Genomic DNA, 14,238 nt, shown 5'->3' with positions numbered 1-14,238 from the left:
ACGTCCACATACTGTCACAAGTCAACATGAACTTCTCATGGATATCGTGCAATTTCAATAAGTATGAAACTGTCTAAGACAAACATAAAATGAAATTCAACACCAAATGTGAACCTCTGTATTCTTAATTCAATTTTGGCTGAGATGTGGATAATGGGGCGGAGCCAGGAATCTTTTTACTTTCTTTAATATTGTGAGATGGGACGTTTTTTTGGTGACAGATTTCTCTGAGAATAATTCTTTATGAAACAAATCAGTCATATTTAGAGGAGTGATATGCATGAACGTGTGTAAAGACAAAAACAAGTAGAAACAGAAAGACCCCCCCACAGAGCAACCACTCATTCCGCAATATTGAAAGAGGGGGAGTGTGTCCACCGCCTGAATGGATGTGATCCACATCTCACCTGCGGGAACCGACAAGCGTGTAATAGAATCATTTTGGCCGTGAAAAATGAGCTGTACTCTCATTATTTAATGAGGAGCTTCTCTGCACAGGTTCCAGCTCTGCACACACACACACACACACACACACACACACACAGGGAGCAGCTGTCAGTCTGCGCTTCAGGCCGCCTGACTCACCTACTGGCAATATTTGTACTGTTCACCTCCAAAACCAACAAAACATAAGAGATCCCATTAAATTCTGCAGCTTCAAGGTCATCACAGGGTATTTACTGCTCGCCTAATGAGGCCTGCACGCAGAAACCCAAACCTTCATTAAATCTTAAGGCCGTCTGGTCTTCTCCTGTGTGTGTGTGTGTGTGTGTGTGTGTGTGTGTGTGTCTCCAATGACCAGACCAGTGAGAGTGTTTCAGCGTTGGAGATAAAGTGGTTCTTTGCTCATTTAGGAAAAACAAAGCAGCCGAGTCTCACTGGAGAGTCAGTTGGATCCTGACATGAACCACCGGCGAGCTCCAGATCATCAGTGTCATAATAACATCTCCCATCTCCTGCAGGATTCCACACTGACTCTCTGCTCGATCATCCGCTGTGGAATCCCCTCTGCTCTCCAGAATATAACTTAGTGCACCTGTAGAGCGTGGGTCACATGCAGCAGCTGTTGTCATAGTGACGGCTCCGTCAGATACCTGAGTTGGACGCTGGCGAGCGGCCGAGGCAGAGGAGGACCAGAGGCAGACGGATCCAACACTGCAGAGGACACAGGCTCTTTTATCATCCTCACTGCATCATGCCAAGAAAAAGTGAGGTGGTTCAAATGGACGACGGTGAGTTCAACATCAAAAGTTTGGTTTGTTTTGTGTTATAACTTATTTATATGAATTAATTTTCATTTGTGTTGGAAAAATTGACATTTTACGATCTGATATTTTCTATCATACAACTTTATGACACTTTTCAAATGGTGTAACTGAGCCTTGATGCCACCGTTTACGTTTTCTATGTCTTTTGGCTCATTTCCACCAGCAGGAGCTAAATGGAGGATTGAATTTTGTGAAGTCATTGTCACGGGTTCCGTCTACTGTTCAGTTCCTGAAACTCAAGTTGGATAATTTGTTATCAATGCCACTGGACGTCTTCCAGCCTAACAGGACACTTTGAGTATTTTTGAGTCCTCAAAAGATTGTTTTCTGAAATCAGCTTAAAAACATTCAGGGAGATATTAGTCCGATAGTAACAGCCTGATTATTACCTCTGCCAAGAACTTAAATGTTTTCATCTCTGTTCACATGTTAATGGGAAAGAAGTGATATGGGTCAGGACAGAAACCATTACATTTTCCAATAAAATAAGATATGAAACAATAAGATATGATATGATAATATAATATAAGTTAAGATACAATACAAAAATATAAGATACGTTATGATACAATAAAAGACACAATAAGATACAATAAGATAATGTAAGATACGATACGATTCCCAATTACTTGTTACAGCGGCGTCTATGATTATGAACAATAAGCTACAATCATGAGATAATTACGTTCTGAGTTTAAAATTCATTGTTTAATATAATATTTTCTGTTGCGGTTGCAAATGGAAACGTTCGGATTCTGTTCAGAGTTTGATTTACTTGTTTTGTTCGTGTTCCTGCAGTCGGGATCGACGTCGATGGAGATTTGAGTGACAGTGACGGTGAGTCGATAAATCGTGAACATTTTCACGGACCTGACTCAAGTCATCGGATTACAATGTGGTGCTTTGTGTCTTGAAGCAGATGGCGCCACCCAGAGGAGAGGGAACAGAAGACCGGCGGCTGGAAGAGGAGGTGCAAAGGGAAGAGGCCGAGGCAAGAAACCAGCCAGCGAGGACGAAGAAGACGAGGAGGAAGATGAAGCTCCCAGGGGACGCAGAGGTGCAAACAGGAAGAAGCCCGCCAAGAAACGTGGCGGCAAGGACGACGATGATGAAGACGAGAGCGAGGACGAAGCGCCCAAGAGGAAACGAGGAGGAGCGGCCAATAAGAGAAGAGGAGGCAAAGCTCAGGACGGCGATGAGGAGGATAGTGATGATGGGAAAGGAAAGAAGGGAAAGAAGGGAGGAGGGAGGAAAGGAGGGAAGGAGGAGGAGAGTAAGGGTAAGAAGGGGGACGCCAAAGGGAAGGACAAGGGGAAGGACAAGGGGAAAGACAAGGAGGACGACAAGGACAAGAAGAAGAAGAAGAAAAGGACGACAGGTAGGAGACAGAAAGGGAAATTACCTGGAAGAAGATTTCTCTTTAAATCAGGATCCAATCAGTTTAATCAACAATGTATTATTGCCAATAATCATTTAACATATGAATCCTCCCAGAGAAGCATCTTTACTCAGAAACCTCCTCCTCCTAAACTTCTCCCTCCCTCCATCCACCCTCCATCTCTCCTCCTCCAGTTCATCCAACTCCAGCTCCGACTCCGACGAGGAGGAGTCCATGTCAGAGGGCGAGATGGGCCGACTGATGGAGGAGGTGGAGGAGAAAAAGAAACTGATCGCCACAATCAGGAACAAGCCGTGGAGGATGAAGCGGCGCCTCACGCACCTCAGGTAATCTGCTGCTCTGAATTTTACATGAGGGAGATGTGACGCAGCTTCTTCTCTGAACTTCACGTGGGAAACGTCCAAGTCGCACTTCTCATCAGAGCCCGAGCGATGTGGACGTTTGAGGGTCGATGCCGATACCAGAGAGTAAAAATACAGTTTGATTCTTTTAGAGAATGAACTTCATTAAAAACAACATTGAATACAAAGAAAACACAAACACAACCAAATATATAGAACTCGAATTAATACATTTTCCTATAAAATGCACATCTTTTTAGCATTGTTTATTCTTTAATTAAAAAATGCTCAGTCATGGTGTATCAGCAAACAGGAAAGCAGATACTTATATATCGGTTGTCCTCTGCATCTTACCGTGACTGTGTCTCTTCACAGGGAGGCTCAACAGTTTGTGGATAAGTTCGAAGGCGCTCTGGGGAAAGGAAAAGGGAGGAAGTGGTACGCCTACAAAGTGATGATGACAAAGGTGAAGAACAAACTTTTCTTTGCCTTTTTCTCTTGCGTCCGTTTCCGTCTTCGTTTGTTCAAATTTACCATCTTTCTTGTTTTTTAAATCTCAGAAATGGATCAAGTTTCAAAGGGATTTTGAGAATTTCCGGACGGCCTGTATCCCCTGGGAGAGGAAGATCAAGGAGGTGGAAAGTAAGAGCAGCAGATTGTTAACCAGAGGGACAGTGACAGCTTGGGGATGCACGCTGAGTCCAAAACTGTCCTCTCAATGTCCTCAGGTCACTTTGGGTCCTCGGTGGCGTCTTACTTCATCTTCCTGCGCTGGATGTACGGCATGAACCTCGTCCTGTTCGGCTTCACCTTCGGCCTGGTGGTCATCCCCGAGGTGAAGTGAAGTGCTTCTAAAAACTGACGCATTTTCAAAATCTTTTATAAAAAAGTAATAAAGGAGTAAATGTTCAATTTGAATATAGGGAAATATAAAAACAGGAGCATTATAAATGTAAGTAAATATAAAAATGTTAACAAAATGCATACCTTATAAACAGGAATGTACATAGAAGATATTGAAATATGAGACAAATGAGTATTTTTACATGAGTAACTTTACATATTTATATATTTTTATTTTGCAGGTTCTGATGGGACTTCCCTATGGTTCGATTCCCAGGAAAACTGTCCCCAGAGCAGAGCAGCCCACTGCTCAGGACTACTCCGTCCTCATGGACTTCAATGTGGGTTTGATAAATGTTGAAGATGAATAAGATACATTTTTTCACCCTCGTTTAGCAATTGAGACGAATAAGGAACCCTTTCAAATTTTAAACATCTGTGCACCAGAAGATTTCTGCCTATCGACCATTGTTGTGAGATTTAACGTACTTTGCACTTTTTATTTACCCAGAATGATCAAAATCCTTTTCCAAAAACATCCTCACTAACATGGCAGCACATCTACGTTACACAAACCAACCCTGATGAGAAAGAAAAACCTTCCCTTCTTTTCTCAGGGCTACTGCAAATACTCCGTCCTGTTCTACGGATTTTACAACGACCAGAGGACCATCGGCTTGTTGAAGTTCCGGCTGCCTCTGTCCTACCTCATGGTCGGGATCGGCAGCTTCGGCTACAGCCTGATGGTCGTGATTCGCACGTGAGTCTGCAAAAGAAACTTAACTTAAACTCAAACCACCTCCTTCACCTGTCCCTGAGCTGTGTTATTAATAATTTCATATAGTTTCTTGAAAACACAGGATTAAAAGAACTTAAAGATATATAAACTGTTGATGTGTGTTTGGATCTCTGTCCGTCCACGTGTCCATATGGGGACGTTCTGTATATTTATTTTCCAGAATGGCGAAGAACGCTGACGTCGGGGGTGGAGACGGGGAGGAAGGAGAGTTCACATTTGCCTGGAAGATGTTCACCAGCTGGGATTACCTCATCGGCAACTCAGAGACCGCCGACAACAAGTACGCCTCCATCACCACCAGCTTCAAGGTAACCACGGCAACCGGTTAACTAGACACAAATATATGCAACAATAGACGGGAACTTTACTTTCAGAAGTTCCGTGCGATGACAGATATTAATTTCCCCGCTGATTGTGAATCCTCCCTGTTCCCGTTCTGCCAAGAACAGGAGTCGATAGTGGACGAGCAGGAGAACCAGAAGGACGAGAACATTCACCTGCGGAGGTTCCTCAGGGTCCTGGCGAACTTCATGATCCTCTGCAGCCTCGGCGGCAGCGGCTACCTCATCTACTTTGTGGTGAAGAGGTCTCAGGAGTTCGCCTCCAGGACCGACCTCAGCTGGTACGAGAAGAACGAGGTAATGACGGTGACATGGGAACTGCTGATGATGACTCAGAATGAACTTATAGATATTAGCTGCTGCTACTTCGTGTTTTCTGTGCAACAGGTTGAAAATAAATAAATGCAGAGAAATCATAATCTGAGTGTGTTCCTGTTTTGGTCCAGTTGGAGATCATCATGTCTCTGCTGGGTCTGGTGTGTCCTCCTCTGTTTGAGACCATCGCTGAGCTGGAGGACTACCACCCTCGAATCGCCCTCAAGTGGCAGCTGGGACGCATCTTCGCCCTCTTCCTGGGAAACCTCTACACCTTCCTGTTCGCTCTGTTCGACGAGGTCAACAACAAGGTCTGATTCCACTGTGTGAGATCAAATCGCCGTGAAACTCCTCGGACAGTCGATGTCGTGTTGATTGGACCGGTCCTCGGTTGATTAACGTGTGTATCGGCTATTTGGTTGAGTTGAAGCGTGATATTAAATGTAAGCACTGGACATTCTGTCTCGTCGCTTGCCGTTTCTCAGATTCCTTAAATTTGCCCTGGATGTTCTCAGGAGATCCTCCCACGGATGATTCGTGATATTTAAGTTCACTTTTAAGGGATGATTCCCATAAACATTTGCTTCAAAATGACCCGTTTGGCTTCTTTGTGCCTCTGCAGCTGGAACAAGAGGACTCCATAAGGAACGCCTCCCTCTGGGCCGTGAAGGAATACTACGCCAACTTCACCCGTTACATCAACGACTCCGAGGTCACCCCTCCTCCCATGGATCCGTCTGACATCATCCGAGGACCCTGCTGGGAAACTGCCGTCGGCATTGTAATGAAAATTAAAGAGTCTGGAAAAATAAAACAGAAAGAACAAGTTTAATTGCCGATTGTAAAAACAGAAATTCCTGTTACAGTTAGTGACAGACTTGTTATTAAAGGTGATTTAGGATATGAATGAATCCATAACTCATGTGTCTGCTGTCGGTGTATTCCAGGAGTTTGTGAAGCTGACGGTGTCGGACATCCAGGTGACCTACCTGACGATTCTGATCGGAGACTTCGCCAGAGCCGTCATCGTCCGCTTCCTGAACTACTGCTGGTGCTGGGACCTGGAGGCCGGATTTGTGAGTTTCTTAAATTATGGTCAACAGCTCAGTGAACTTTTCCAACAGAGAAAATATCTTTTGTTTTCTCCTCCCTTTTCCCCTTATTTTTAATATAGTAAAGTTTGCATTTAAGAATAATATCACTGAAGACTGTCTCCTACAGGGACAGGTTATTTAACTGTTATAACTTTAATAACATATAAATGCAAAACCTTATCCTTGTTGTCCGTAAAGTTTTATTTAATTTACTGTCTCACTTTCAGCCGTCGTATGGAGAGTTCGACATCAGTGGAAATGTTCTCGGATTAGTTTTCAATCAAGGGATGATCTGGTACAAACTTTATTTCTATAACCAACAAGCTCACCAGTGTGATCGGGGGTCCAGTGTGTGTGTGTGTGTGTGTGTGTGTGTGTGTGTGTGTGTGTGTGTGTGTGTGTGTGTGTGTGTGTGTGTGTGTGTGTGTGTGAGTCGACATGTATGGGTGTGTGTTGCTGCCTGTATCTGGTGTCACTGAGTGAATAGATGATATCCAGTGAAGGACTCCGGTTGCCATGGAGCCACTCTGCATTATGAACAGCATTTTGAATAAGACTGAGTATCACCAATTATATGTAACATGAAGTTGTGTTACATCATCTCGAGCTTGTTATGTGTGTTATGAATATTTACAAACCCACATAACACACGAGAGGAAAGAAAAAACTGACGAAGCATCACATTTCTCCATTAACTAATTACTACATTATTAGTTTTTGCAGTTTTACACACACTTTTTACAGTGTTCCAGCATATTGTTATATCACATGATCGATTTTCATCAGGAGTACACTGATATTTAATACTCTTCATTCACCTCAATTCAAAAAAAGTAAAAAAAGTAAAGTTTGAGTATCTAAAGATTTGTGTCACGACACGAGTCCATGCTTTTAGGATGGGGGCTTTTTACGCTCCCGGGCTGGTCGGCATCAACGTGCTCCGCCTCCTCAGCTCCATGTACTACCAGTGCTGGGCCGTGATGGCCACCAACGTCCCCCACGAGAGAGTCTTCAAGGCCTCCAAGTCCAACAACTTCTACATGGGTCTGCTGCTCCTCATCCTCTTCCTCAGTCTGCTGCCGGTGGTCTACACCATCATGACCCTGCCGCCCTCGTTCGACTGCGGACCCTTCAGCGGGAAGCCCAAGATGTTCGACGTGATCATGGAGACGATTGACCTGGACCTGCCCGCCTTCCTGGGGACGCTCTTCAGCTACGCAGCCAACCCGGGCCTCATCATCCCAGCTGTGCTGCTCATGGTGTGAGTGTGGAGGAGACGCACAGCTTCACACGCACACACCATAGACTGTAAATAAAGATGAGCGACACGTATTAAAAACTACTTCAAATTAAAATAAGTATAACAACTTTGAGAACAATTTTACGTGCACTTGTTAGCGTTGTCCATGTCCCATCTGCCAACATGGAGGAGGCAGGACTTAGATCGTGATAGTTTTGCTTCTCTTTTGGGAGCTGTCATGAACCGTCTCATCTCTCCTGCACAGACTGGCCATCTACTACCTGAACTCCGTGTCTGAGGCCTACATGAACTCCAACATGGAGCTGAAGAAGAAGATGCAGATGGTAAACACACAATGTTGACACATGGAGAGTAGGTTTTGTGTTTGTGTGTCCAGAGACTTTGGAATCACATCGATAAACCAGACTCACTACATCATATATGAGCTCTGTGTCAATCTCTAGATGAAAATACTGGCTAGTTGGTTTTGGTCTTTTGATCTGATTTGTTAACAATAACAAAAATATAGACCATCACCAGTCCCTCAGTTTGTCTTCCTCTTCTCCTCGTCTCCCTCCCTCTCTCTCTCCTTTCTCCGTCCAGGCCCGGGACGAGGAGAAGAACCGGAGGAACAACACAGACAGCACCAATCAGGTCATGAAAGACCTGGAGGACCTGCTGCCCAACGGCTCCCTCGCCCCCCCGGCTCCTCCACCACAGCCTGGTCAGAAACCGGAGACATAAAGTGCCTGTGAATCTGAAACGAATCCGAGCATTGTTCCCCTCTGTGTTCGGAAAACACTCACATGTTGTTCTGCGTCTCAACAGAAAAACCACCGGAGCAAGAACCAAGGCCGACCAGGACGAAGCCCGGTAAAGGAGTCAACCTGCAGAAAGACGTGACTCTGGCATCACCCAACCCCAACGCCCAGAGGCCAGTGAGTCGGCCTCCGGGGCCCAGAGGAGCGGGGCCGATGCCGGGTCCAGGCCGGGGCCGGGGCCGCGGCAGAGGGGCCCCTCCGAGATAACAAGCTGGGAAAATCCACGGCCTCTGCAGGATGTGTTCACGAACTATTTCTGTTTTGCGAGTTTCTGTTTCTGAAATCATCACATCAGGAAAACCCCAAACGTCTTTGTTTGATGGACGGTAGAGACGCAGTTTGTCTCATTTAGCTTTGAGCTCGTCAGACGCAGGAAACAACGAGTGTTAGTGTCTTCACTCACTAAACCAAAAGGAAATGTTCAATCTCAGCACATTTTCATCCTGTTCTCTTGTGGTGATTCGGCCTCAGTATCTCACCTGCCTCTCGGTTTGTTCCTGTATTGTATGTAAACACAGTTTGGTCACGCCTGACGTCTCACGAGGCGTTTTTTTAAACTTTTCTCTCACATTGACTTTGTGATTTAAGATTCTGACTTTGCAGTAAAGTTTTAAATCTTTCCACCCGTGTGTGTGTGTGTTGGTTTTGTTTGCAAAAACTTCTGAACAGATTTTCATGAAAGTTGGTGGAAGGGGCGGAGCACGGAGAGAGATTCAAACAGTTGGTTCTTTCTAAATCCACTGCACAAATCTTTCCTTCCTCTCTTGAACTCACTCGTCTTCAGACGCACCTCCTGTCTGACATTTATCAGACATGTTCGACCCATAAAAAGCTTCATAAATCTTTTTATTCCAAACATGCATGGTACAGTAAAGTGTTTAAAACCAGCTGAGTTCAACCCAGGAGAAGAATGTGGAGCATCAGGCTCAGTCATGTAAATGTGCAAAACCCATAATGTGTCATGTCAAGTCCGTATTTATGTGACTTTACTTCACCAGAGCTTTTAAATCATGAGCCACAGTCGCCCTTTTACCTCAACTGACACTGTTTGCTGTGTTTCTGCGAGAATAATAAGTTGTTTGGCTCCAGGGTGAATCACATGTCACCCAACCAGTCAGTTGTGTCCAAGCCTCCGACCGTCAACCTGCAGGAATGTTGCCTCGGAGAGGAGGCAGGCGATTGGCTGCTTCACGTCTGCAGGTGCAAAATCCACCGGCCTGAGAATTGGGCGGAGACGCTGCAGAACGAGTTGAAAAGTGATCTGTGAGGACAGGTCCCCAGCAGCAGGGTGAGGTTTTCTGGATTTTTAAATACGACTGTTTTAAATCACCGTAAACCTCCTGTTCGTCTTTTTAATGATCTTTGTTTTTTTTAAACCCCTTCCAGTTGAGTAAAGATGTCGGTCTTCAAGAAATTCTTCAAAGATATCATCCGTAAAAGACACCCTGACAATGACACCGTCACAGTGAGTAGATATCACCTGTAGGAACAAGGACATGCCCGGTGGTTTACTGAACACTGTTCTAGTTTTAGATCCATTTCATTTTCTAATGATTCTCCTCAGTGCTTGAGTATTTGGATTTCTTATAGATTTAATAACTTTTGATTATCTGACACCTCCTCCTCCGTTCTCCTCCATCTTTCTTGTCACTGTCTCTGACTTGTGATGAAACTGGCATGAACATAATTTCTGAATTCCTGATGGTTCGCAGCTGAATGTTGCTCTGCGCCGTGTCTGCCTGTGGTTTTAGGTGAAGGGTAAACCCAAGCCTAAGTATTATGGGACAGTCACCCCCCATCCCAACTTCAGCGCCAGCAGCGACGCCTCAGTCCTCAACAGTGCCATTGAGAGTAAAGGTGGGTGTGTGGTCGTTTAATTTAAAAACTGATCTATTTTCCTGTGTCTTCATTTTATCCTGCGTTTTAATTAGAAATCACCTGTTGGTTTGCTTTTTAAAAATGTGTTTTTAAAGTTCTGTTCTGTACTTTTATGCTTCTTTTATTCCTGTAAAGCAAACTGAATGTCCTCTGTGTGTGATAATGAACTATACAAATACATGTGTCCGTTGCAGGAGTGGACGAGGACGTGATCATCGCCGTCCTGGTGAGAAGAAACAACGAGCAGAGGCAGAAGATCAAGACCGTTTATGAAGCGTCCACTGGGAATGTGAGACATTGAAATCATTATACTGAGACACAAGAAACAAACGACAACTAAAACTCTGACGTCGCTGTGTCGCGTGATTTGCATTTACAGATTTGCAACTCAAACATCGACAAGTCCACCGCGTTAGAATTAAAGCTGCAATTGCAATTCTTATTTTTTCACTTTCACAAGTTCCATTATTCTTTCACAATATTGATTTTTATTTCAGTTTCAAGCATGACTGTATTGGTTTTCAGGGAAATTCTCTTATAAATGAAAATTTAACTTCATAAATAATAAAACAGTTAAATATGCTTCAGCTACAACATTAGTTTGTTTGCTACAGACTGAATGTTCCTCATTCTTGATCATTTAAAAGTTTCCTGGCTGAAAATTGGAGATAAACACTGGTTTTTAATGACTTCTTAGTCTTTTTAACTGATCCACAGTTCAGCTTTACTCACATTTTACTGATCAGTCGTCCTCTCGTGTCTTCATCTGTCGCGTTGCAGAAGCTGGATAAAGATCTGAAGTCGGCTCTTCGCTCAGATTTGGAGGACGTCTCTCTGGCTCTGCTCATGACGCCGGCTCAGTTTGACGCCTACCTGGTCAGGAAGGCCACAAAGGTAAAGATCAGGGGGCACGAGAATATTTCTAGATGTCAATAAACTTTTCTGTCGTACGTGCAGCGATTTCTTCTCCCTCAAATTGCTTTTTTAAAATGTCCTCTCCTCCTTCTGGCTTCCCTCAGGGCTTCGGGACAGATGAGGACGTCCTGGTGGAGGTACTGGCGACGAGGTCGAACGAAGAGATTCAAGAGCTCAAGACGGTTTTTAAACAAGGTTTGATGCTTGTTTCAGTGCAGTTGGTCCTGAACGGTTTTCACATATTATCTAACATGTTGCTGACACTCAGACGTCAGTGTCTCCAGTGGGGCAGTGTAATAAGACTGAATTCCCAGACTGTGCTGCACTGTAATCACCTGGTTGTTGATACTGCAAACAGCCACTGTAGTTGTAGTTGTGTCATTATTTCCCTGCAGAGTTTGTTGTTGTTTGTGCTGAAACGCTGCTGTTCCCTCAGAGTACGGACAGGAGCTGGAAGAGGTCATCGAGAAAGAGACCCGAGGCGACCTCACCGAGGCTCTTCTGGCCATGTTGAGAGCAAACAAAGACGAGAGTAATGAAATCAACATGGGGCTGGCCAAAGAGGACGCAGAGGTGAAGTCAGGAAAATCTACTGATGATCGATGCTACTCTTTTGTTTCTGTGGTCAACAAATCCCCTGAAAAGACAAAAAACACAAGTGCTCTCTGACGTGTCTGTTCTGTCTGTAGCTCATTGGTTCCTACTGACGATAAAAACACATATTTAAAAAAAAAAATAGGTTCTGAAACCTGTGTTCGCTTCCTGTTCCAGTTGGTGAATGCAAAACCTTATTTTCCTTGTTTGTTATATTTACTGTAAGTAACCAAGTGCAAACCGTTGGCTTCCTGTTCACACCTGCACATGCATGACCAGTGACTGTAAATGGTCATAAGTCTTTTCAGGAGATTGTTTCTAGTGCAGAGCTGAAACCCTCGTCTGGATAGAGATCATTTTAATTTTAAAATGAAAACATGAAAATGTGGAAGTGGCTTTAAATAAACCTGAAGTGTGTGTGTGTGTGTGTGTTTGTGGTGATGAAGGAATTTTTCATCCGGTGGTTAAGAACTATGGCACTAGACTTATCCCCTGATGTAAAAGTATCAGCCGGTTGACTGTGACTGTTTCTCTCTGCAGACGCTGTTTGAGGCTGGCGAAAACACCAAAGGAATCAACGTGTCGACCTTCATCAACATCCTGACCTCGAGGAACGGGCCGCAGCTCTCCAAGAGTGAGTGTTTGAAACCTGTGAACGCTTCAGCTGGTTTCACTCCTCAGAGGCTGAGACATTTAAAACTGTCATTTTAAAGTGAATACACACACACACACACACACACACACACACACACACACACACACACACACACACACACACACACACACACACACACACACACACACACACATCTGGACAAACTGGTGGAACCACACTCCTCCACGTCTCAGGTGGAACACACCCAGCAGCGCATGTCCCCTGAGAGACGTTCTAGTTTAAATTATTATGAGTTAAACTTTTTTCCTCCAGTGAGTCCGTGGTTTGCTTATTTAAAGGAAGGTTTAAATAATATTTCAAGCTGAAAAATATATCATATTTTGAGTTGTATTGATTTTAAAATCATATTTAAAAACATAAAAGTATATGAATCAAGGCAATGAGCTGGATGTCCAGAACACAGCTTCACATCTTCTCCTCTGTTTAGACCTGTTGTTGTTGTTGCTCTTCAACAATTTCAACAACAACCACCTTCGAACTGTAAATCTGTTGTTGGTCGTCTTTTGCATTTGAGACGTCTAAAGATCCCTTCAAATCAGCTGAAGACTGTTTTTAAACCACTTGTTTGGAGACACGTCTGGTTTCTGCCTCACATCTGCAGCATTTACACATAAATACATGTTGTTTGTGTGTTTACCTGTCAGCGTTCTGAGGAGTACGCCTCCGTCAGTGACCTCTCGCTCCCCAAGGCCTTGTTCATGGAGCTGAAAGGAGACATCGAGGACTGTCTCGTTGACATCGGTAAGAAAGACGCCATCATGTGTCACTGGAGTCGTGTGTGTCTGATCACTGCATGTTTTCATATTTGTGTCTCTGTCGTTCAGTGAAAATAGCCTGGAACAAATCTGCGTTCTTCGCTGAGAAGCTCCACAAGGCCATGGAGGTGTGTATGAACGTGTCCCTCTCTGCTTCACCCGCTCATCATATGTCATGACCAACATACATGTGTAGTAAGCGTGTTCACATGTGGAGGTTCTGCTCTGTCGTCTCAGGGCCACGGCACATGCGAGGACACGCTGATCCGGGTGCTGGTCAGTCGCTCCGAGATCGACCTGAAGAAGATTGTGGAGGAATACAGGGCCATGTTCGACACCAGCCTTCAGGAGCATATACTGGTAGGAAGATATAATTAAAGTAAAGAAAGGTAATTTTCCGTGTGTTTCAGCTCACCACATTTTGTCTGTTTTACAGAATGACACAAAGGGACATTACCAGAAGGTTCTGCTGGGCCTGTGTGGACCTCACTGAACTGGATCTGCTCTGGAGATCAAGGCTGTCGTGTCCTCGGGAAGTCGCAGAAATGTCTGAAGACGAATAAATGTCATTGACAAATTTGTCTTTTTGAGTTGATCAAAATAAATATAAATAAATATAACTGTCGTGTGTTATCTTTCTGACGAATAAAACACATTTATAATATCAATAAAATGTTTTCTTTTCTTTAAGGATTAAATTGTGGGGACAGGTTTTAAAATGTTTGTGGTGAATTGATTGAAAAGATTTAGAAAACACGAGTAACGAAGTAAAAAATACTTTGTCAGAGTTCTTAAGTAGATTTTTCAGGTATCTGTACTTTACTTGAATATTTGTTTTTCTGACAATCTCTAACTTTTACTTCCAACATTTCAACACAAACATCTGTACTTTTGACTTCTTACATTTTCAAAAGAGGCTCGTTACTTTTCTTTTAATGCATTTGAGGGGAATTATCAGC

The 14,238-nt window shown here is 43.9% G+C and overlaps 2 protein-coding genes across 2 annotated transcripts; both read left to right on the top strand.

Annotated features, from left to right (window-relative positions):
- Window positions 1-1,139: 1,139 nt before the first annotated feature.
- On the top strand, window positions 1,140-8,668 carry tmc2a (transmembrane channel-like 2a). The gene is made up of 19 exons (XM_047344493.1): window positions 1,140-1,232; window positions 2,067-2,105; window positions 2,188-2,639; window positions 2,830-2,993; window positions 3,384-3,474; window positions 3,569-3,650; window positions 3,737-3,843; window positions 4,094-4,192; window positions 4,469-4,611; window positions 4,811-4,958; window positions 5,100-5,288; window positions 5,438-5,617; window positions 5,929-6,087; window positions 6,254-6,382; window positions 6,628-6,695; window positions 7,296-7,661; window positions 7,906-7,984; window positions 8,244-8,364; window positions 8,469-8,668. Exons 1-19 carry the CDS (start codon window positions 1,196-1,198, stop codon window positions 8,666-8,668), a joined length of 2,853 nt encoding a protein of 950 aa, XP_047200449.1. The 5' UTR covers window positions 1,140-1,195.
- A 965-nt stretch (window positions 8,669-9,633) lies between these two features.
- LOC118125775 (annexin A1) lies at window positions 9,634-13,952 on the top strand. The gene is made up of 13 exons (XM_047344463.1): window positions 9,634-9,749; window positions 9,848-9,926; window positions 10,213-10,318; window positions 10,534-10,628; window positions 11,120-11,233; window positions 11,359-11,449; window positions 11,691-11,827; window positions 12,389-12,488; window positions 12,716-12,720; window positions 13,181-13,265; window positions 13,349-13,407; window positions 13,517-13,639; window positions 13,716-13,952. The coding sequence occupies exons 2-13, from the start codon at window positions 9,858-9,860 to the stop codon at window positions 13,770-13,772; spliced, it is 1,041 nt and encodes a 346-aa protein (XP_047200419.1). The 5' UTR covers window positions 9,634-9,749; window positions 9,848-9,857; the 3' UTR covers window positions 13,773-13,952.
- The last annotated feature ends 286 nt before the right edge of the window (window positions 13,953-14,238 follow it).

The sequence above is a fragment of the Hippoglossus stenolepis genome, chromosome 18 (genome assembly GCF_022539355.2).
Source record: "Hippoglossus stenolepis isolate QCI-W04-F060 chromosome 18, HSTE1.2, whole genome shotgun sequence".
Lineage (NCBI taxonomy): Eukaryota > Metazoa > Chordata > Actinopteri > Pleuronectiformes > Pleuronectidae > Hippoglossus > Hippoglossus stenolepis.
This window is presented reverse-complemented; position numbering and strand designations above follow the sequence as displayed.

Bases quoted from the DNA above. Each gene is read 5' to 3' on its own strand.
- tmc2a (XM_047344493.1), top strand. From the start codon at position 1,196: ATGCCAAGAAAAAGTGAGGTGGTTCAAATGGACGACG. The intron at 2,106-2,187 runs GTGAGTCGATAA...GTCTTGAAGCAG, and splicing joins AGATTTGAGTGACAGTGACG to ATGGCGCCACCCAGAGGAGA. The intron at 4,612-4,810 runs GTGAGTCTGCAA...TTTATTTTCCAG, and splicing joins CTGATGGTCGTGATTCGCAC to AATGGCGAAGAACGCTGACG.
- LOC118125775 (XM_047344463.1), top strand. From the start codon at position 9,858: ATGTCGGTCTTCAAGAAATTCTTCAAAGATATCATCCGTAAAAGACAC. The intron at 10,319-10,533 runs GTGGGTGTGTGG...TGTCCGTTGCAG, and splicing joins CAGTGCCATTGAGAGTAAAG to GAGTGGACGAGGACGTGATC. The intron at 13,640-13,715 runs GTAGGAAGATAT...TCTGTTTTACAG, and splicing joins GCCTTCAGGAGCATATACTG to AATGACACAAAGGGACATTA.